Below are 21,904 nucleotides of genomic sequence, written 5' to 3' on the forward strand. Positions count from 1 at the left end.
AAGTCTAGGATTGCCGCCATTACTTGGTATATATTGTCTGCTTCCGTGGAAATTTCATTAATATTGAAAACATAGTGAAAAATAGGAGAAGAGAACGACAGTAATTAAAACCAACTTGAAATCAATTTCTGCTGTAAATAAGAGGGTGGGAGAATTCAAAAATCTTAAAAGTAACTTTTATATTTATTTTGTTATTTTAAACTATGGAAGGGCTTGGGGACGATGGCCCTTAGGGGAGAAGAAGTAAAATCACACTTCGCTCTTAACACTTACGGGAGAGAATTGAGGTCGCATGAGGTATCCACGTCCATTTAAATCTCGAGGAAATAGGACTGATAGTTTAAGGAAATTAAAAGATAACTAGTTACCAGTCTTAACTAAACTAAACCAGATCAGTGTAGATCCAAACTAATGAAACCCAAGATCAAGAATAGACCATCGTATTATTCCCCTTTGAATCGTCCAAAAACTTCTAAAAATATTTCAAATTTTATGGGACGATTGTCTACCGGGTTAGGTGAAAAACAAATGAAATTTGGCAAATAGGTCACATCACTACGATTAATCAATGTTGAGACAAATTTTATGGGACGAATGTCTACGGGTTAAGCGTATCTTAACAGGTGTTGTGATTTTTGACCCAAAAAAAACAGGTGATGTGATTAATCAACGGACCATAAAAAGTTGTACGTACATATTTAACGTAACAGCAATATAGCATGACAAGTAAACTTGTACGTAAGAAGCGTAAATATAGCATAAACCAACAAAACTTTTGGTGCCCTAATTTCGTAGAATGACAAGTCAAACTTAATACTTTTCAAGTGTTTAGTTTGAATAAATGTATATTTTGATATATCTTGCAATTTTAGGCACAGAATGAAGTTCTGCTGGTTTAAAATGGCAAAAATATGTAAAATATATAATAGTTCGCTCAGTCACATGTAATCATTTTCTCAATATTTGCATTAGGAATTATTTCTTTCATCCAATGGTTTAGATTGTAAAGATTTTAACATTAGGATGTTAGTTATCCAAAATGGGTGATTTTACTTTACTTCCCAAAAGATGTGGTGAACATGTCACGTATCTTTCGTTGTTAATAGCTTATTGTTTGACGTAAAAGTCCTAAAACGTGTACTAATTTTCAATCAAAAATAAAATATATAATGTGCACATGTTGATTTGACAATTCTAGGGGGTGGGGGAGGGGGAACTAGTGATCCTAAATTTATCTCCTATAAATAGACGTCTAGGTAATTAGATCAAATAAAACAAGTGACCACAACAGAAAGTGAACTCTAACTTGAGAATCATGGATCAAATCATCCTCAACTCAAACCCTTTCCTTTTAACTCTTTTCGCATTACTTCCAGTTCTCTTCTTCGGAATTGTCAAAAATAAGATCAAATTGAAAAAGCTAAACCTTCCTCCATCTCCCTCAAAACTTCCACTCATTGGAAACCTTCATCAAATAGGTAACCTACCTCACAACTCACTCCACGACCTCTCACTCAAACATGGACCGTTGATGTTCGTGAACCTTGGAACCACTCGGTACCTCATTGTCTCGTCCGCTGATGCTCTCGAAGAGATCACCAAGAACCACGACATCACCATCTCAAATCGACCCACCAACACTAGCCTTAATCCTCTAAAGGGTAATGGTCAAGACTTGGTGTACCATCCTTATGGAGACCACTGGAAGGAGCTAAGAAAGATCAGTGCAATTCATCTCATGAGTAAGAACGTCGTGAACCGGTTTCAGACGTTGAGAGATGAAGAGATCTCGAGTATGTTGGAGACTATTCATTTTTCGAGCCTAAAAGGTGAAGAGATCGATATGTCGGATATGTTCAACACCGTGGTTAGTAATGTCGTTCATAGGTCGTACACTGGTAGCTACAAAAAGGAAGAGAAGAAAGGGCTTGAGAATGCGACGCGGGTCTTCTTGAATTGGGATGTCAAGTTCAAGAAGCTCTTGGGATCTTTCTGCTTGGAGGATTTGTTTCCGATCTTAGCGTGGATGGATAGGTTTACGGGCTTCAAAACTCTTTTAAAGAGTACTTACTTGGAGTTGGATGGTATTATGGAGACTCTCATCAATGAAAGAGAGAAGGAGAGTTTCGTGGATGTTCTTCTTCATCAACGAGACAACGAGAAGCTTGACTATGACGTCAAAGCAATAATGCAGGTTTGTCTATCTATTATTTGCAATCGATTGATAAATATTAGAGGTGTGTACGCACATACTTAGAATTTTATGAAGAAAAATATATAATTTTGACATAGTCATGCATATATATTTACAAATATAGAACATACACCATATATATATATTCTTGATTAATATTACTCTAAACTAAGTACTCCATGCGTTTCACAAAACTGTCATTTTGACATATTCCCACAGATTAAAAAATTACATAATATACTAGTACACACTTATTGTATAATCTATTAAATAAAAATCTATCGGTTAATCAAAATGGTAAGAGATTAAATATGTAGAATTACATTGGAACTGTGGATTAATAACACTATTTTTAACAAAAATAAACAGTAGAATAGCATTTTCAGTGAAACTAGAATGAGTAACTTTCCAATTGTTTCTATCTTTTTATCGACTTGAAGTGAGTATCAGATCAAAAAGATATTAAATGTCATATGCCTATAATCAATTATCTATGTCTTTAGATCATTAATTGATCTTGTCTAAAGATTAGATATCTGCTTGTTCTTGATCCAAATGTAGGGTATATTTGTGGCGGCTATAGAATCTGTAGCCTTGGAGCTAGAGTGGTTGCTGGCCGACCTCATCAAGCATCCCCAAGTTATGAGGAAAGCACAAGAAGAAGTGCAACGCATAGTGGGGACCAAACCTAAGATAACCAATAATGAAATAGATAAAATGCAATATTTGAAATGTGTAATCAAGGAGACAATGAGGCTGCACCCTGCGGGAACAGTTCCACGAGAGACATCATCAAAGTGGATCAAAGTAGGCGGGTACGACATTCCTCCAAAGACCAAACTATTGGTGAATCTGTTTTCTGTCCAACGTGACCCTAAAATTTGGGAAAACGCTGAAGATTTTATCCCTGAGAGATTCCTAGACAAGAGCATTGAATATATGGGGAGCAAAGGGTACGCACCATTTGGTTTTGGTCGTAGGAATTGTCCCGGTATGGCTTATGGTAACGCGTTGCTAGAGGAGATTATGGCGAATCTTCTCTACCGATTTGACTGGAAGATTCCTGATGGCTCTAAACCGGAAGAGCTTAACATGGAGGAGGTTTGCCAATTTGTTGTCGCAAAGAAGTACCCTCTCAAGCTGGTTCCTGTTCCAAGGTTTAAGAGCAATGCCTAAGGGTTGGTACGGTTTCCCTATATATCAATTATCAAGTGTTATATGAGGCCAAGCCATTTGGTTTGTTAATAAGTGAGATAAATGTTTGTTTCCGTTCTCCAATAATAATATTACTGCAAGAATAAGGCCGTTTCGTTATGTAAACGTAAAAAGTATTCAACCAACTTAATTTTTTAATTTATACGACTACATATCTACACTATATCATATATTTAATTAATCAGCTCTATTTTATTTTATTTTTAATCGAGTAGAATTTTGGATTGTCATTTTGTTGGATCGGCAAACGAGAAATTTCTTCTTCATAAAGAAAAAACTTATCCTATCATATAATTCATCAACACCTCACTTAAACAAAAAGACACGTTCAAAATGAATACTTATCAAAGTCTGCCTATTTCGTTGCAAATTAGTTTGATCAATAATAAACTCTATTTTAGGCATGAAACTACAATGATTAGTGTTGATACCAAATATTGTCTAATAAGGTCATTAGCCACGAGACTCGTGTACTTCATCAAATACAATCTAAGTTAGGAACTAGCTAACTGTGTGCTTAGGTCTTCGGCTCACAGTTTTGTTCTTATATCCTAAGGGAAGTAAAACAAGCTAGTTGTGTAGCATTTGTGAACCTGTTCCTCTCACATTTTGCTTTTGATTAAAGAATAAAGTCTTGTAGAAAATGAAATCATCAAAATAATACAAATAAGATTTAGTATGGTGTACTGAGAAACTTGAATAATGATGACATGTGTTTGCTTCCTCTTCATTTTCTGATTAATCTCAGTACATCGCCTACAAGATGTAATGAACCAGTTACAAGAACCTGCACACACATACATTCGTTGAGCCACTTAAATATTATGAGACAGAGGAATACTGAATAGGAAAGGGTTTGAGTTATACCTGGAAACGTGTGGCTGAGCTACTCTCATGTACACTATCCCTTAGCCATTTTATTGCCATAGGGAGTGAAGTATACACCTCACTGTTCCCACTACTTTCACCATCTTCTTCTCCTGCGTTCCCAGTAACCAAAAAAAAGGATTGAGTTGAGATCAGAAAGATTTAGGACTACATAGTTTTTGTTTTTACTACCTATTTCACTTTGAACAAGGCTTTCCCACACTTTCTGGAGTGTCAACTGCCATGACAAGTCAACCTGTGGATCATCCTCTGGCAAATCGGCCGCTGTACCAACTTTGTGATATACCGACATGTTTGGTACAAACAATGCCTTCTTGAAGTGAACACCTACACATGTATTGTTTCTTCACGGACATTGTGTTACAAACTAAGGCACAATGCTCAAAAAACTTACCGTAGTTTGAACATGTATTCCTTAGATGTGGAAGGAGCATAGTTGGGTCCCTAACTGACATGCAATTGAACAACAATATCTGCAAACAAGCCATATGCTCTTAATTCATTAAATCTCTTATCCAAGAGAAAACAAGAAACCTCTCGTCCCCTTACCTGATGGCAGTTTTCTTCTCCTGAAAACTGATCATGAGAGGATTCTGAGGAGCCACTAAGCAAATGTTCTGAACTCTCTGACTGGTTGTCTCTATTAACAGCAGATGAAAACCATTTGGCGCATACTTCCATGCTTTCTGGAGTGTGAGCTCCATCCAGATAAAATACTAAATCTCCTGAAGTCTGAGACTCAATAAACTGATCAGAGACAACTTGTCCTCGTCCTTGCAAACTCGCTGTAGCTAACCCTTTGATGAATTTCTCAGGAAGAATACACTAAAACAAAGAATGTGGAAAACAATGATTAGAGAAGGGCTTAGATACAAGCTATGAAGTGAAAAGAGCAGAGCAGTTTACCTTTTTAGTAAGACTGGGAACTTCAAGTTTACCAACTTGCTGGAGCCAAGTAGAGGCAAGCGAAACTGCTAGACCAGCATTGAGATATTGGTGCTCCCCATCAAGTCCAAGTTTCTAACCACTTAGATGCCTTGCAGTTAGTGGTTGCACCACTTGGAGATTCACCTGCCAATATGATGTTAAAAGCTTCTCCAAATCAAACACTTACTTTCACTGCACAAAAACATTTTCCCCAATTAAATAATTAAAAATTGGGCGTACATTCAATTGGGAAGCTTTCTCTTCAAGGAGACGCATGGCTTCATCAGGTTGTGGTACTGTGAAAGCTGGAACTCCAAGCTGAAATATAAACAAGGTAGATTAAGAAAACTACAAAAGTATTAATAAGTTACAAAAAGGATTGATCCATTTTAAATTTAGATATACAAAGAGTTATAGCCACCTTGAAAATTCCAGCCTTCTCGCCAGCAATTTTGCCAAGTGTATCACCTGTGACACACCCACAGGCGAAAACATGATATAATATTAACAAAAGGAACCTAACTTAGAACTATGCTTCTCCATTTAAGGAAAGTATATTTTCCATTTAAGGAAAGTATAGGTATGGCATGCATAAGAGGATTCCAGTTAGAAACCTAAAATTTCCATGTGGTCATATCCAAGAGGAGATACACCACATACCACAGGTTTCCGAACCTGTAACATGTCACCAGTGTATATCCCCCATGAGAACTTATTTGGTGAAACAAAAAACTTATTATAGAGTTAATCCATATTTCAGTACTCATACACTTAACTAGTCCTAGCGAACCATAAACTTAGTCATATTTAGAGAAAATATAGCATCTCAGCAGAGAGAAAAGGTCAAACGTACTGAATTGGTGGAATCAAGCCTCCCGCCTAATCCAACCTCCAATATAGCAACATCTACCTGCATAAAAAAGAAAAGAGCAATATAAATAAAGAAAAAGATGTTTGCACATCTATCCTGTTACTTGGTAAGAAAATACTCAGTAAAGGTATAGATTAGCATCAAACCTTTTCTGCAGCAAATATTTTAAAAGCTAGCGACGTAAGGAAGCGGAAATATGTAGGCATTGGTATTTCCTCGTTAGTTCTCTCCTGCATAGCACATAGTCAGTTACCTTGTCGTTTGAGTAATAAATTAAAGCTAGCTCCATCTTCATTTACAACTATGCACACCAATATAGTTTTTATCATGAAGTTCTCAAACCGCAACACCAAAAGGTGTTTCCAACAAGAACACTATACATGTACCCTTCAACATTGAAGATAACTACTAGACATTCAAGAAACCAAATAACACAAAAAGAAAGTCCAACAGAATCAAATAACTGAATCTTTTTTTTTCTGTTGCAAAAAAATACCTTAAGCCGGTTATAGCACCACCAGAAATAACCTAAAAATTTCTCTTCACTTATGTCCACACTGCAGCAATGTAACACATCAGACTAATAGTTTGTAATCAGGTTCCTGCTTCTATGGCTTATGTATTTCTCTCAAAAATTCCAACAAAGTTAGAGAAACTTGCCCGTCTAAGCGAAATCTTTCACGGACACTAATGAGGTGAGGTGAAGTTAAGCAGTTCAGAAGCCATAGTTTCGTAATATAGACTCAGTGAAAGCACATGTGGATCCCTTCAGACCAAGATAAAAATAAAGAGAATAATGTTAGCTGCTGGATCAGATAGTAATCAACAGTGCGAACACTTTCATCAAAAAAGGTTCATATAATGACATAACGGTCACTAATAGTGTAGAACCAGGACGGTCTTGGACAAGGCCGAATGAAATATTGGCATTATCCTCCAATTTTTTTGAAAGAACTACATAGATATAATCCTCAGAAACAATTTTTCTTAAACACCCAAATTTGTAAAATAATTTTTTTAATTCAAATCTTTAATAAATCTTCTATATCCCACTAAATTTCAGTGCCGGGCCGGCCATGTGTAGAACTAAGATAAGCTTGCAAAAATTCAAACAGAGATCCAGTAACAGAAACTAAATCAAAATCATATATTTACACACAAAAAAAATCACTTTGTATTATTGTAAAGCATCTCGAGAATAAAAGTTGGCATACCTTTCCTTTGGTTCCAGCGACATGGATAACTTTCATATTTAACATGTCTTCTTCTTCCAGCTCAAGTATCTGCAAATGTATTACGACAACCGTTACAATATTCAGGAGAGAACAAAAAAAAAATAACGTAAAATGTAAGAGAAAACCTTGAGATAATCAAAAAGAATCTCGAAGCAGTCTCCTTTCTCGCTATTATCAGCATGATTTCGCTTCATTCTCAAAGAAGATAAATCAGCCAGGGCCGGCTCAACACGGTTAGGGACCCTAGGGTAAAAAAATTTTTTTTTACTCTCTAAAATTTATATAGAGATAATGTTTAAAATATTTTTAAAATTTAATCAATAATATTTTGTATATTTTGTAATGAAAATAAAATTATATACATATCAAATAATTTTGGATCCTTTTTCAATTTTATTTATTGTATTTATAATTTTTTTATATATAAAAATATAGATTTATAAAAAATTGGACCCTTTATTTATCATTACACGGAGGGACACGGACTCGGACCCGGGGCGGTCGCACCGCTTGTCCCCCTTGTAAGCCGGCCCTGAAAGCAGCCAATGCTTCCTCATACGAACCTCCATTATGTCCTGTAACCAAACACAAACTGAGAGCTCGATCAATAGATTATCAGTTTATTTTACTTGTATTCAAGTGATCTAAACCTGGAGCTGCCATGCCGTTATCTGCTTTTTTTTTTAACGAACAAATATGAAAACAGCGAAAAGTGAGATATATATATATTCTTTTTGATCAATGCGAAAAGTGAGATATATATATATTATTTTTGATCAACGCGAAAAGTGAGATATAAAAAAAAGGAAAACCCTCCGAGATTCTCGGAAAAGAGCACGTGCTGGTAGTAGTGGAAGCGTCGTGCAGGACAGCGGGGAGGAACAGAGAGGTGGCAGAGATCAAACGGCACGATGTGGTACGAGGTACAAACGAAACAGCAAACATTCTGTTGACTTTCATTGCACTCATACTCTTCGTTACTTTATGAAGTGAATAGTAAGCATGCTCTTTTAGACCAAACGTCTGGGTGGTGTAGTCGGTTATCACGCTAGTCTCACACACTAGAGGTCCCCGGTTCGAACCCGGGCTCAGACATTTCACTCATTTTTAGTTTTTTGTAATTTCATACATTAGAGGTCCGGTGTTCGAACCCGGGCTCAGACATTTCACTCATTTTTTTGTTTTTTGTATTTCTTCCCACCGAATGCCACGTCATCATAACTACGCAGGAATCGAAAATCGAACAGTCACGGACCCAAATTCGAATCTGAAGAAACTCATCGGAGCTTGATTCTCTCCGTCGTCGCCGAGATCGATTCCATCCTGTGGCGGCTCCGAATCGAGTGGGGAGAGTATGGATTGGGAGAACGTAGCAGCAGAGGACGTGATCGAGGCGCTGAGAGAAGTGGAGTGGTCGACGCCTCCTCGCTCATTCGGCGAATTCTTCTCTAGATTCGCGTTTCCTCGCTCTTTCTCTAAGTGGAAGAGCCGTCTCAAATGCAATCTCTACTAGTATAATTATCATCACTCTGTATCTCTCTCTCATGGATTTTGATTCTTATGTTGTTAAAATTGTTTCGTTTATTGTTGCAGCTATCGGACGAATTACTTTATCCTGGTGATTCTTGTTCTAGGTTAGTGAATAAAGCTTGTATTTTTTTGGTTTAATTTAAGATCTTGTTGATAGATGATTTTTTTGTGTGTGTTGATGGCTCAGGTCTTGCTCTGATTACAAGACCATTGGCTATTCTTGGTGCTGCTTTCACCGCCTTGAGCTTAGCTTTCCTTAACGATAGGTAATGGTGTGACTTCGTTTTAGTTTAGTTATTAATTTCGATTGAGGCTTCTCATGGCAACGTGAAGTTTGCATAGGTTTGGAAGACGTTAGACTCCTCTGTATACAACGGTTGCTCTTGAGCTGGATTGATTCTATAGGTTTCGTGATTTTGGTTCTTGAAAATCTGAGTGGCTTTTCCAGTTTCTGTGTGCATGGATTGGAGGATATTAGAGGCTCTCTTTGTCTTTAATGGTTGGTCTTGAATTTTGTAGTGGAGATTCAATAGGGTTTTTGGTCTTGGATCTTGAAATCTGAGTGTTTCAAGGTGCTTTGTTTCGTCCTCGCTGTGGCGGTTTGGTTGTTCATGTTGATATGTTAGCTTATTTTTGCTTAGCGTTGATCTGCATTGAAGCATGTGGTAGTGTGTGTGTTCTCCCGAGCAGAATCTATTGAGCGTTCTTCAAGCGTAAAGAGGATGTTTTTTTTTGCAGTTTTGCGGCTAGTTTTAATGAGAAGTTCATAAGGACTATTAGGCTTTTCTCTCCACACTTGGCAGCTAAGATGAGGCCTCCTCACATGTGAGTTTCTAATTTTAATTTATTTGCCATTGGAAGATATAAAGAGAGTACTTAGCTAATGTGAGCACTTGCAGGCCTGTCATACGTGGGAGATCAGCAGCAAGAAAGACGGTGTACGTTTGTGGGAAACCACGATGGGTGTTTGTCGTTACTTTCCTAACAGGTACTTGACACTATCCCTTGTTATATAATGCATCATTGGTTTCAAAAAGTGATCAATGTCTTGGTTTGCTTATGTATTATAGCAAGTCTTGTCATGTGGTTCTCTTCCTGCGGTTTGTTGTGGGTCCTCTATGCATTTCTCACTTCCCTCGCCCGTAAGTTATTCCACTTGTTTTAATCGTTGATGTCCTTTGATGTTGTTTTGTTTTTGACACATGAGATTGTTGTTTCGCTCAAACAGTGATCATTGTTCATGCAAGCGTGAGAACACCAAACCTCAAGGCACGCTTAAACACATTCCGTGAAGAGTTCCGGGCTGTCTGGCGTAACTACAGCGAACTTTAAAGTCACAAGGTCGCCTTAAGCAATCTAGAAGCAAATCGAGCAGCTGTCATGTTGTCAAGTAAGGGCATGTCTCTCGTTGTTTTGTTAGATGATGGCAGACACAGCTCTCAGTTGGTTAAGATGGTTATAAGCTTTGGATCATAGACAGAATAGATTCACTTGAAGTAGTCAACATACTTGACCGAGTTACTTCTTTTTGCTGTAGTGATGCTCGTACTTACTGTGTTAGTGATTTGATTTCAGAATACTCATTTTTATTATATAAAATAGATCCAAACAGAACATAACTGTGTTTCAAGTACGAAATTTGAAAACAGAGAGCATCTGAAAACTGAAAAAAAAAAGTGTTATGTTTTCCTCAAGACTTAACAAAGTTCTTGAGAGTTTTCAACCACAGTAAGTGCTCTTTACTATCTTTGTTGATCATATACTCATGCAAGAAGTTGATCATGCCAGGCGTTATCCCTCTAATCTCGATGTACCTGTGGAAAGCCTTTCTCAGCTTTTCATCCAAAACCCTGCAGAAAGAAACCAATCAAAGATCATGACTTTGATGATTCTTATAATCATCAAATGTCAAAAACTTTTTTTTCTGATTATTATTACCGGAAGGAAGGGCCTTCATAGGCAAGCTCATCCTTGGAAGGATCATCAGGAAACGTAACCCACATGTCCTTGATCACAATCTTATCCGGAAACGCAGTACATCTGAACTCCAAACTTGGTCCTGTCTCCTTGGAAAGTGTTACCAAGAGAGGAACATTAGATTGCTTAGGCTTCTCTGGCTTATCCTCATCTTCTTCTTCTTCTTCATCACTCTCTTCCTCATCTTCGTCGTCTCCTTTATCACCTGTCACAAGATTAGTCATGTGTACTTCAACTATAACACTCTCTCCTTGGTAATCTCTAGTCAAAGTCACGATCTTGGTCCCTGGTTTGTCTTCCATTTTGAAAGGGAAACCACTTGGAGTTTCTTCAACCTTTATTCAAACACAAAAGCAAAAAAACAGAGGAGATTGGCGTCAAATGTGACATTATAGAGCAAACTGACATGAAAATGAGGAGATGGCTTACTCGATTGTAATCATCGGCTTGCTCGGCGAATCCAATCTCAGCTTCGATCACTCTGAGAAGAGGATCATTTGAGGAAGCTCTCTTTCTGGCAGATGTAGTGAAGTGATTGTTACGAGAAATAGACGGCGTCAGATGTCGCAAGCGTCCATGAGGAGCACACGTCGTCTGGTTATAAAATGGATTTACGGAAAAGCGATTTTTGATACAGCTTCCGACAAGCCGTGAAGCTGTCCGACGTAACAAAGTCGCCATTATTTGTGTCGGAGCTTGAACTGAAGAGAAATGGACCGACTCCGAAGGTTTTTGATTTCCTTCAGGGTTTAATAAATCAAAACAGCCCAAAATACAGGCCCATATCGGGCCGGTTGGCCCATTACGATATGTCAGGTTAAATAAGTGGGAGACCGTTTAACATAATCTGAAGAAACCCTAGTTTGCCTCTTCTTCTTCAGTTGCAGTCTTTTTTTGAAGTTCAGAAGAAAGTAGCGATGGATTCCATATAGATAACTAACAGTTTGATATACACTATATGGCTACTGTAATGTATTATTCTTTTTAGGATTAGTGAGAGTAAATCAGTAGTTTTGCTTTTTTATAAACTCTGTTTTATGGTGGCTAATTAGCCAATCACATGTTAGCCTAATGGCTTTTGTTTGTGTGAATGGTCAGTGAGCTCACCTATAGCAATCTCGTTGGTGATTTGTTTCAACACTGAAAACAGGATTAAACCCTGTTTTGGTTATGGATCATTAACTATATATGTTTTGACTATATTACTTTTATCTGAGAGTCCATAAGGTGACCAATTAGCCGATCACATATTAGCCACTACATGGCTGCTTCTTTCTGTGATTGGTCAGTATGTCACCAATATCACTTATCTTGTTGGTAGCCTGTCTGAATGTGAGCAAAAGCTGGTGTTCTCCTTTCTTGGCTGTTAACTGTACACACTAAGCTCTCTTTTTAAACTGCTTGGTGTTGATGCTACTCGCTAGTTATACGGATGGGCACGTTAGTCAGCCGAATTATTCTATACGCGGGTGGCCGTAATGCCCACCCAGATGTTTTGTTGGTGGCTTCTTGCTCGAAAGTTGATTTCTGCTTTCATTACCTAGCTGCCAACTACAACACATCTGTTTTTTTTTTCTTGGCTGATTTGCGGCTTCATTAGCTGTGCTAAAGGTCAAACAAATTGCGTAAAATGATTCAAACCCTCTAACTTGTGACAGTAATGTTCATCATGTTATACCGATCATGACTAATAGATGGAAACTTACATTACAGTACATGGTCTAACCATAAAAAAAAAGTTATAAGTCTTTCTACATTACATTTATTAATACGACAAAAGATAATGCTCAATGATTGAAGGCTCAGGACCAAGTTCGAAGATTGTCCATCTTTTGTCACTCCTTTGTCACGCACACTCTCTCCTTCAGGAATCTCGCTGTGCGTTTGTGAGTGAAGCAGTTGGATCAAACTCCGGTGGAGATAATCCTAATGGGCCTGGTCTGCTAATGTACTCAGGGGACATTGAGTCCAACTTTGACGTACACATACATTTATTAGGCTTTGGTATGTCTAAAAGAATTTATGGACACACGTCACGGTCTTAACGTCACCAATGGGAAAAGAAAGTAAAGTAAAGAATAACATAAATGGTGTCATTTGACTTTAAATGCATCTTATGCACACGGTTTGTGAAGGTGCAATGTGAATCAGAACACAGAGCCAAAAAAGGAAAGTACATTGAAACAAGAAGAAGAGAAAACGTTACTAAACTAGGAAACTCTAATGGACAAAACATATAAAGAACCAACCAGTGAAATAAATTTTGATGAATAAGGAGAGGGCAAGCATGAGCATGTGCATTCTGAACTCTCCTTTAAAACCACTCTATTACTTCTTTTACACTAAAGAAGTCACCTATTTGCTACCCTGTTACCAAACCTTTCACTTTCTTATTGTACATAAGACCTCTTAACAATAGATGCGTAGTGAATGATGATGGTGCAACTTGAAGTTGAGTTGCTTCAATGGGAAAGCTAGACAGCAGAGAATATAGCGTTCTTCACTTTACCTGTTTGTGTATGTAGGTGTTATAGCAACATACACCAAAATAACTTTTAGGGTAACTTATTGATATCAACTTTTGGGGTAACTTATTGATATATAAATTCTGAAATGTAAATTGCCGGAAAAGGTTCTAAAATATGGACTTATGAGATGCAATAGTTTTGTTTTTTTGTTTGCTAAAAAGGAGAAGATAATGAGATGCAGTAGTTGTAAGTCTTTTTAGATCTTAATATACTTGTAATTCTTTACACTATTAAAATATTTTTCAATCTAATTTTTTTTTTCATTAAATCATCATATTCATATGTCAAGTATTTTAGATCTTGCAGGACTTGTGCCTGTTTTACATCCATATATCCACCATTACAGTTCAACAAGATCATCATGGTATAATAATTATTCCAAAAAAAGGTTTTTATTTATTTGTAAATTAATCATAGATTTTAAAAATTGTAACAACAAGTTTCTGTTAAATCTTAATCTCTTAAATCTTTCAGACATCTACAAACATTGGTACAAACAACAATGAACACCGGAAACAAGATATTTGTTTGTGGGGAAACTGAACTAAATATTTAGCATAAAACAGAAATCTCTTTACGAACTGGATATTTTTCACCAATGCTTCAAAACCTATAAAGAATAGATTGCCTAGCTACAATAATAAAATTACCAATTTATCTTCAAAAATTAGAAAACAAAATGATAGAAGAAAATGGAATTGACTCAATTGAGAATGAGAAGAGCACGTTGAATATTCCGAAGAAGAGTTCCCAAAAGAGGAAAGGATGTTACACCTAGTGGTTATTAGTTATGACATAAATTCTCTAAGTTCTATTCCGTTTATTATATTCGCTTTACATTTTGTGTGTGTTCAGTTCTCCTCTTGTTGCAGAGCAGAGTCTGATTTTTGTGTGGGTTAATTTTCAGTTTTTTTTTTAATTGACTTCTTCCTTGGCTCATTTTTGCATTATGCTTTGTAATAATAAAGTCAGAAGATATATTTCATGAATTTTCCTCTTTTAGACAACGTTGAAATTTGTTGCCCCTCCCATTTAAAGCCATATCCCCTTTATAACCATCGGTTCCATTCTTTCCTTTTCACTTATTTTTTCTTCTTTAATTTATTTATAAATGTAAAACAAAAAAGGTAATCTAAAAGTACAACATACAAACGTTTGCATGTGTTTATATTAGGAGCTGTAAATTGTGAAAAGACCACTTTCACTTCGATCAATTATAGTTTACCCTTCTCAACTACAGAGATGTTCACAAGCACAATTATAGTTTACAAATATATATATACATACTGTGTGTAACATGTTCATATCTGCAAAGTTGTTGTCAACGAGATAATAATAATCTGTCCATTGCATTTCTATTTAATTCGATCATTAATACTTTGATGGTGCATTTTCTTTTTACCAAGAAATAATGAAGAAATATATTTTATTACTGTTCAGTATTTGTCTTCTGGATCAGTTTTATTCCTTCATGTAATATTTACGGTATTATTCATTTCTATAATTACAAAGCCAGCTACATTAAAGAGTAATCTTCCAAGCTCCTACTATTTTCAAACATATCAGAGTAAGTAAAAACAATTATCATTTTTTTCCATGTGTCAACCACTGAGAAGTGATATGTGTAGAAGTAAAAAATGTTAATCTAGATTTGAGGTCATGTGGCCATCCCTATAAGCTTATAGCAAACGTTAATTACTTTCCTGTTATTTACAAGCAAACCCCATTAATAGACTATAGACATTAGCTCTTACGATTATCATCATTAGAATAAATAATCAGCCTTAAGTTCTTGGTTTTCTCGAATCTCCTCATAGGTTATATGATAAGTGGGTTAACAAAATAGACAATATGATGACTTTTAGTTTCTAATTTCTTTTTATAATATTGAGAGTTCACATGGAATATTAAAGCAAATTATATCATTGAATTTTCTTTCTTCTATTTTTGAGTCTTACCAAAGAGTAAAAGTGCTGACTTCCCATACAATAGAATTAATTACTATATCAAAGCCAACACTACAAAACCTACTTTTCCCTCTTGAGATTTTGGCAATCACATTCACTATTATTATCATTATTACTACTTAGGCTAGTTAACCTTTGGTGGATCAGCTCCTAGCCTTAGCTCAAGATCCAACTCCTCGTGATGACCGTTGATCTTGGATACTCCGATGACCAACCCTACCATCATCGGCAATCTTGAAACATCAGTCTTTGCTTTCTTGGACGCCAAAACCCCGTTGATTAGTTGCTTCCTCCGAGGATCGAACTCAGAACTCACTAGACCGATAGATAAATCAGTCTTTACTTCATCATTGTAATGCTCAAATCTTTTCATAGAAATTTCTAAAACATTACTATTACCAACATCACTTATCTCTCTCTTACTTCCATTTGGCTTTCTCGAATCTTCTTGGACGGGAAACTTTGGTCCCACGTCAAGAACTTCGTGTTGTTGATGATCATAATCAAGAGGCGTAGTTTGGTCAGTTGATGAAGATGATAAAGATTGTTGTTTAAGACGAGCTCGGTCTCTTCGATGAACGTTCATATGACCACCTAGTGCTTGAGCCGACTTGAACTCTCTCCCGCAAAAGCTGCACGTGTAAGACCTAGGCGGCCACATGCAACCACCTCCACCGCCATATTCTTCCCCAAATGGCCAGAGTAAAGCCGCGTTCGAGGATTGTCTCGTCACCACCGGTCGGAACTTCATCGACATCAAGCATTTATCTCTCTCCATCTGACACGAATACGAACGCATACAAATACAAATATAAATGTATTATTCCTCTATTAGTATAAGAAGTTGAGAGAGGTTTTAAGGGTGGGAGAGAAGTATGTAAATTTATATACACGAATTGAACACATATATAAAGAGAGACGCATGTACGTATATGTATGATAGTATAATATGGTTAAAGCATTGAATGTGAGAAAGCTACATTGAGAACCATGAGTAAAGAGGGAGAGACTTTGATAGGGAAAGTTCTTTTTTACTTTAGTTACTCTATGTCTTCACTTTAAATATTTGAATAGTAACAATTAGGTGGCGAGCTTTTGATTCGATGGTAGCTAAACTTAATGCCAAACGCAACATAAGTTTTCCACGAGTCTACAAAATTAACAAGTTGTTAGAGTCCATGTTTTTCAATAACACCTAATAATATGACAAAATAATATATGGCTTAACTGTAAATTTTGATGTTGGACTACAATATGTAGAGACTAGACAAATACATTATTTATGGATATGTGTGGCTGTAGAGGTGATGAAGACAGTGGACCATCAAATTAATTTATCAATTTATAGATTATGTGATCTAGCTAATAAGACACTGGATACTGCAATTTAATATGATATCGTGTGATTGTTTTGCGAGTATTATACGGATGAAAAGTGGAGATCATTGCCTGAAATTTAGATTATTTTTATGGACTCGTAAGAGATTATTCAACCTACAATTTGTCTCCATATTACGGTTTTCAGACAGTGGGAGAAACACAACAAAATAGTATTGGAGTACAAAGTATCCAAACTGATAAGTGACTTAATTACAAAGCAAAATAATACAAGTTTTTATAAACGTCAGATTAATTTTTTTTTAAAAGAATGTTTTGAGGAAACGCCAAAAACATGAATATCACTTTGTTTGGTTTTGTTAAAAAAAGAAATCGGTGTTCACGTAACAAGCTGGATTCAATAAGTGAAGACATTACATGGAATTGTATTATTATTACCTTCATGCTGTATACTTTTATGATTATATATTGGCATTAGTCAAGCATGTGTTAAACTGCAAATGTTGCTGTTCTATACTAATATATAATACATGGCATGGAAGTGACTGCCGAAGTACAGGGGAAGTGGTTGCTACATACCAGATACAATTGTTCTAATGAAATATCAAACCAAATTGTCTCGTTTAGTTTATCTGTTTAAATCACTTCTGATTAGTTCTGTTTGGTTAATCTGCTACACCAAATCACAGAAAAAAAGAAACTCGACCGTAACATCAAATTAGACCAAGAAACAAAATAGATATATAAGAATAGGTTCAGTTGTCAAAACACTCTATGTAAGGAGGGAGAGGATAGTAGCATGATGATGAATGATGTATATGAAAAATATTAATCGTAGCAAAAATTTAGAGTCTATGCTCTTCGCTTCTCTCTGTCAAGAACCAAAATTCTCAGACCATTGCAGCAGCTCGAGGGCTCTGAGTAGCAAATCCATTGGCTTCTACATGACCATTCTGCTTAGCTTCAACCACTTCTTCTTCTTCACTCTCAGTTCCATCATTGTTCCCATTCTTGAGCACCTTTGCAAGCTTCATCCCTTCCTTGTTCTCCATCTTGTCGCACAGCTTCCTCAGCTGCTCGGTGTTTAGCGACATGCAGAGATCCTCCACGTATGCAACAGAGATGCCAAGCAGACGCTGGGACAGAACAGGTGCAGAGAGAGTCCTGAGCCGACTCCGTTCCTTGGACCGAAGCTTCTTCTCCTTCTCCTTGTTTTTCTTTTGCTGCTGAGCAGCCTCTGCAGCGAGCTTAGCTTCCTCTTCTTTCCTCCTCCTCTCTTCCTCGATAGCCGCAGCAGCCTCTTCCTCCAGCTTCTTCTTGGCCATCACTTTCTCATCCTTCTTTGCCTGCTTCTTAGCCTTCTCCTCCTCCTTCCTCTTCACTATCCTCGGGTCCTTCTTATAAGCGTTGTCAACAAGAGTCCTTATCCGAGCGTACTCCTCCTTCCTAGCCTTCTGAGTCTTCCTCGCGTTCTCTCTCTCCATCCACCTCTTCTCCTCGCGCGACTCCGCTTCCTCGAGATCGTGCTCCTCCTCCTCGGGAAACTCTCTCCAGCTCTTGAAAGCGTACCAGAAGTTGTAGTAGCTGTCAACCTCTTTCACCGGCGTGTTCTCATCTCCCAAGTCCGGTACACGAGTGTTAACAGACCACCTCGCGTTTCTCTTGAACGCTGGACCAAACACCTTAAAGAAGTCCTTGGGAGCACACTCGCTCGGGACCTCGTCATCAAACTCATCAGTAGAGTCGAATATTCTCCTCTTAGTTTTGTCCATGAGAACCTCATACGCTTCTTGGATCAGCTTGAAGTGAGACTCAATCGCCTCCTTCTTAGCTTCCTTCGCTTCCTCGCTCTCCTCAGTAAGAAGGAGAGCAGCAGCAAGCTTATCAGGATGATGCTTCAGAGCAGCGTCGCGGTAGCTTTTCCTAATCTGATCCTCTGTGGCGAGATACCTTAAACTGCCCAAACCAAGCAACGCGTAGTGATCATGCTGTTCCTTGACTTCCTTACCAGACTTATTCTTCTTCTTCTTCCCCTTGTTGCTGCTGCTGTTCTTGTACGTTTCATAAGAAGGAATGTCTTCAACATCGTTGTTTGCTAGTTTCTTAGGAGAATCAGAGGTATCTTCTTTATCCTCCACGACTTTCTTTGCACAGCCACGGAGTTTGAGAGCGGCGGAATGAAAGGAATGACCAGCAGGTTCACGGTTTAAAGCCTTCACAGGAAGACAATTGGAAGAAACATACAACGGCTTCCCCTCAGAAAGCTCGTTGGAATAAGTAAGCAGCTTAATAACAACAGAGTTACTCCTTAAACTCTGCATGATGATACACTGTGTAGGATCCTCCAAAATCAAACCTTTGTCCCTGTCACAAGGCAACAAGCAATTAACCTATACAAAGATATAAACTTTCTACTTTAGATTCACTTAACCGACGAAGGGTCACTCAGAGAGGCAATCAAAAACACAAATTTGAAGAGAAACAGTTCCTAAACCCAATCAAAGTTCCTAATCTTCTACATAGACAATAAACACATGAAAAGCCCTAAGTTCCATCTCTTCAGTAAAGCTCTCTAAGCAAGAGGAACTTAAAAAAAAACCCTAATCGATCCATCTGGTGACTCGAAAGGAAAAAGGAAGCAGCTTTTCTTACCAAAATACTTGAGCTTGCCGTCGCAGTTAATCCTCCGAAGTTATCGTTCGCGAAGACGAGAGAGAGAGTTCAAATTTTTCAGGAGGAAACGGCGGCGGCAGCAGCTCAATGAAGAGAGGGAAAGAGAGAGAGCGCGTTTACTTTGGTAAGTCTACTATAAAAAACCTTGTTGGTTACATCTTTTTCGTATTTATATGTTAATACCAACACTAACCCTTATTCGTTTTAAGCCCGATATACTAATGGGCCTAGACCCACTAAAACAGAATTTAGCCCATATTGAAACACTCGTGGTCATTTTTCTAATTGTCTGATTAGTTGTTGACTAGTTGCATGCACGTTACAAAAATCCAAAAGATAACCTCTGTACTTTAAAACAAAATATTAACTCGGATTAAATCATTTGCAGTTCTTTTCCTAATTGCTTTGATTAGTCGTTTGCACGTGACAATAATCCCAAAACATATTTTGCTTGAAATACTAATAATTACTCGGGTTCCTCCTCGTGATCAAAAGTTAAATACTTAAGTGTAGAAACTAACATATGTTTGCATGTTGAAGCAAACTACATTTCTGAAACATGACTCGCAATGAGGAAGACAACGTAACTACGTAAGTGTAGAAACTAAAAAGAAACTGATCTCTTATACTTGCGGCTTTGTGTCAAGACTTTGCTTTCCGATATATTTTTGTTTTGTAACTTTAGCATTCTTACCTTTATCAAGGAAGAAATAGATTAGAGGATGATGATAATGAAGATTTTCTTCTTAATAGTTGCCTCTCACTCTTCAAACTCCTTATTGGAACAATACAAATCAAACCAAAGTTACTCTTATTTACGTTAATAATAGAAACACGACAACAACAACAACAACAACAGCAGCAGCAGCAGAGGATATATAACAATACTCTAGAAACTCAAACCTGAACCTTTCAGTTTTTCCTCTATGATCATATCGATTTTGCTCTCCATCTCAGGAGTGAGATGATTCTTCGAGTCCCCGACTTCTCCTTTTCGGAAATAGAACTTGTAGTCCACTCCGTTAGACGTTTTCCCTGTCCTGTTGATCTCCAAGTCGCTAAGACTACGCAGGGAGCAGAGCTCCAAGATCTTATCCACAGCTCCGCTCTCTTCTTCTTCCTCGGTGAAAGGACAACCTAAGAACTCCGCAAGTCTCTTGAGCTGAACACAAGGCTCTTCTTTCATTTCCTCGTACTTCATGAACAGAACATGACTCGGATCTTCCAAGCTTCCTCTCCAGTAGCTAAGGACATGGTCCCATATGGGACCGTAGAAGCTGACTCCACTGCACAAAGACTCGAACATTGACTCGAGAATGCCTCTAGTCATTTCGAGTTTTTGATACTTGCACCTGAAGTACCATAGGGATATCAACGCATCCTTTGCGTTCCTGCACATGAACACAATCTTGCAAGGAGAACCCTTGAGTCCCTCTTTCACTGTGAGCAAAGGCATGTGAGTCGCAAACAGCCTCGGGGATGATGATGATGAGTACTTGGTTAGGTCCGGTGTTGAGCTTTTGAGATACAGATTGTTCTCCAAGAATGGTACTAAGGCATGAGGATTATCTGACAGCAATGGATGATCATCATGATGTTTAGATCTCTCCAAGAGTGCGACCGTGAGTGCCTTGAGCCAAGTTGTGCCGGATTTTGGGGAAGAAGCTAGAATTATATCAGTCTCTTGTGCCTGAAAGTTGTTCTGGAAATTGATGACTCCTTGGAGAGTGTTGTAGTAATACCAACATCCTTGGTACTTGCAGAGCTTCCCTATACAGTCTTTGTCTGTAGGAAGTGAAGATATCAGTTTCTTTGTTTCTTCACTTACGTTGTCTTCTCTCAAGTTCATAGGAAGTTCATTGTCAGCCATGTTTCTTTGTTAATCCTTTGTGTTTAGAAATGTGTTTTGCTTCAATATGAAAACACATCTATTTAGCTCCTGATCATGAGAAGATGGAATCTGATTAGTATTTTAAGCAAATATGTGTTTGGATGATTGTGATGTGCAAACAACTAATCAAGCAATTAGAAAAATTGCAAATTATTTGATGGAGAAGTCCGATTCATATTTTGGTTTTTTAAAAGTATATGAGATCTTTTGGATTCTTGTAACGTGTAACAACTAATCAAGCAATTAGAAAATTTGCAAATTATTTAATATCTGGTAGTTCGTTTGGCTCGGTATTCGGGTAGTTTGGTTGTCTGAAAAATTTATAGAGACTAACCGGAATTTTTGGTTCCAATTATATTTTGGTTAAAAATTCAAGTAAACTTGGTAAATAGGGATAATTAGTCCAGTTAAAATTTTTGGTTTATCCAGTTAATTCAATTTGAATTTTGGGTAATTTCAATTAGTTCGGTCTAAAATTTAGGTTGATTCAGTTCAAAATTTGGTTACCAACCGCACTACCGAACCAAAAACCAAACTTTTTTGTATAAACATGTTGAATACTTCCCACCGAACACTGAGAAATCTGATTAAATATCTCATGAGCCACGTCTATATGTAGTTCTTATTTTAATGGGCCAAAGCCCATAACAATATCGGGTTTATAAACAAA

The 21,904-nt window shown here is 37.3% G+C and overlaps 7 protein-coding genes and 1 non-coding gene across 8 annotated transcripts; 3 read left to right on the forward strand and 5 right to left on the reverse strand.

Moving 5' to 3' along the window:
- Window positions 1-348: 348 nt before the first annotated feature.
- Window positions 349-3,556, forward strand: LOC103855645 (cytochrome P450 71A1). Its single transcript, XM_009132656.3, has 2 exons — window positions 349-2,194; window positions 2,756-3,556. Exons 1-2 carry the CDS (start codon window positions 1,316-1,318, stop codon window positions 3,368-3,370), a joined length of 1,494 nt encoding a protein of 497 aa, XP_009130904.1. The 5' UTR covers window positions 349-1,315; the 3' UTR covers window positions 3,371-3,556.
- A 419-nt stretch (window positions 3,557-3,975) lies between these two features.
- LOC103855646 (folylpolyglutamate synthase) lies at window positions 3,976-7,993 on the reverse strand. Its single transcript, XM_033289056.1, has 11 exons — window positions 7,960-7,993; window positions 7,838-7,905; window positions 7,310-7,378; window positions 6,078-6,134; window positions 5,839-5,899; window positions 5,646-5,692; window positions 5,465-5,542; window positions 5,204-5,317; window positions 4,847-5,122; window positions 4,692-4,770; window positions 3,976-4,624 (listed from the first exon to the last, which is right to left on the reverse strand). Exons 1-11 carry the CDS (start codon window positions 7,991-7,993, stop codon window positions 4,374-4,376), a joined length of 1,134 nt encoding a protein of 377 aa, XP_033144947.1. The 3' UTR covers window positions 3,976-4,373.
- A 358-nt stretch (window positions 7,994-8,351) lies between these two features.
- On the forward strand, window positions 8,352-8,425 carry TRNAV-CAC. Its single transcript has one exon. It is a non-coding gene; the product is annotated as a tRNA-Val (tRNA).
- Window positions 8,426-8,514: 89 nt separating this feature from the next.
- Window positions 8,515-10,476, forward strand: LOC103855647 (PRA1 family protein A2). Its single transcript, XM_009132657.3, has 7 exons — window positions 8,515-8,842; window positions 8,924-8,964; window positions 9,048-9,126; window positions 9,599-9,685; window positions 9,760-9,848; window positions 9,931-10,002; window positions 10,089-10,476. The coding sequence occupies exons 1-7, from the start codon at window positions 8,685-8,687 to the stop codon at window positions 10,190-10,192; spliced, it is 630 nt and encodes a 209-aa protein (XP_009130905.1). The 5' UTR covers window positions 8,515-8,684; the 3' UTR covers window positions 10,193-10,476.
- Window positions 10,438-12,043, reverse strand: LOC103855648 (uncharacterized protein At2g39795, mitochondrial). The gene is made up of 3 exons (XM_009132658.3): window positions 11,267-12,043; window positions 10,799-11,172; window positions 10,438-10,710 (listed from the first exon to the last, which is right to left on the reverse strand). The coding sequence occupies exons 1-3, from the start codon at window positions 11,516-11,518 to the stop codon at window positions 10,551-10,553; spliced, it is 786 nt and encodes a 261-aa protein (XP_009130906.2). The 5' UTR covers window positions 11,519-12,043; the 3' UTR covers window positions 10,438-10,550.
- LOC103855650 (probable transcriptional regulator RABBIT EARS) lies at window positions 11,855-17,138 on the reverse strand. The gene has a single exon (XM_033289207.1). The coding sequence runs from the start codon at window positions 16,129-16,131 to the stop codon at window positions 15,457-15,459; it is 675 nt and encodes a 224-aa protein (XP_033145098.1). The 5' UTR covers window positions 16,132-17,138; the 3' UTR covers window positions 11,855-15,456.
- Window positions 17,139-17,388: 250 nt separating this feature from the next.
- Window positions 17,389-19,496, reverse strand: LOC103855651 (dnaJ homolog subfamily C member 2). Its single transcript, XM_009132661.2, has 2 exons — window positions 19,323-19,496; window positions 17,389-19,034 (listed from the first exon to the last, which is right to left on the reverse strand). The coding sequence occupies exon 2, from the start codon at window positions 18,989-18,991 to the stop codon at window positions 17,561-17,563; it is 1,431 nt and encodes a 476-aa protein (XP_009130909.2). The 5' UTR covers window positions 18,992-19,034; window positions 19,323-19,496; the 3' UTR covers window positions 17,389-17,560.
- A 230-nt stretch (window positions 19,497-19,726) lies between these two features.
- Window positions 19,727-21,730, reverse strand: LOC103855652 (cytosolic sulfotransferase 1-like). The gene has a single exon (XM_009132662.3). It carries the CDS (start codon window positions 21,211-21,213, stop codon window positions 20,233-20,235), a length of 981 nt encoding a protein of 326 aa, XP_009130910.2. The 5' UTR covers window positions 21,214-21,730; the 3' UTR covers window positions 19,727-20,232.
- Window positions 21,731-21,904: the final 174 nt, after the last annotated feature.

This window comes from Brassica rapa, chromosome A03 (genome assembly GCF_000309985.2).
Source record: "Brassica rapa cultivar Chiifu-401-42 chromosome A03, CAAS_Brap_v3.01, whole genome shotgun sequence".
In the NCBI taxonomy this organism is placed as follows: Eukaryota; Viridiplantae; Streptophyta; class Magnoliopsida; order Brassicales; family Brassicaceae; genus Brassica; species Brassica rapa.

Excerpts from the sequence above, each read along its gene's own strand:
- LOC103855645 (XM_009132656.3), top strand. The coding sequence starts at position 1,316 with ATGGATCAAATCATCCTCAACTCAAACCCTTTCCTTTTAACTCTTTTC. Across the intron at positions 2,195-2,755 it reads ACGTCAAAGCAATAATGCAG|GGTATATTTGTGGCGGCTAT; the intron begins GTTTGTCTATCT and ends ATCCAAATGTAG.
- LOC103855646 (XM_033289056.1), bottom strand. The coding sequence starts at position 7,993 with ATGGCAGCTCCAGGTTTAGATCACTTGAATACAA. Across the intron at positions 7,906-7,959 it reads TTTAGATCACTTGAATACAA|GACATAATGGAGGTTCGTAT; the intron begins GTAAAATAAACT and ends GTTTGGTTACAG. Across the intron at positions 5,123-5,203 it reads TTCCCAGTCTTACTAAAAAG|TGTATTCTTCCTGAGAAATT; the intron begins GTAAACTGCTCT and ends TCTTTGTTTTAG.
- LOC103855647 (XM_009132657.3), top strand. The coding sequence starts at position 8,685 with ATGGATTGGGAGAACGTAGCAGCAGAGGACGTGATCGAGGCGCTGAGA. Across the intron at positions 9,686-9,759 it reads AAGATGAGGCCTCCTCACAT|GCCTGTCATACGTGGGAGAT; the intron begins GTGAGTTTCTAA and ends GAGCACTTGCAG. Across the intron at positions 9,849-9,930 it reads TGTCGTTACTTTCCTAACAG|CAAGTCTTGTCATGTGGTTC; the intron begins GTACTTGACACT and ends TATGTATTATAG.
- LOC103855648 (XM_009132658.3), bottom strand. The coding sequence starts at position 11,518 with ATGGCGACTTTGTTACGTCGGACAGCTTCACGGCTTGTCGGAAGCTGT. Across the intron at positions 11,173-11,266 it reads AAGCCGATGATTACAATCGA|GTTGAAGAAACTCCAAGTGG; the intron begins GTAAGCCATCTC and ends GTTTGAATAAAG. Across the intron at positions 10,711-10,798 it reads TATGAAGGCCCTTCCTTCCG|GGTTTTGGATGAAAAGCTGA; the intron begins GTAATAATAATC and ends TTCTTTCTGCAG.
- LOC103855650 (XM_033289207.1), bottom strand. The coding sequence starts at position 16,131 with ATGCGTTCGTATTCGTGTCAGATGGAGAGAGATAAATGCTTGATGTCG.
- LOC103855651 (XM_009132661.2), bottom strand. The coding sequence starts at position 18,991 with ATGCAGAGTTTAAGGAGTAACTCTGTTGTTATTAAGCTGCTTACTTAT.
- LOC103855652 (XM_009132662.3), bottom strand. The coding sequence starts at position 21,213 with ATGGCTGACAATGAACTTCCTATGAACTTGAGAGAAGACAACGTAAGT.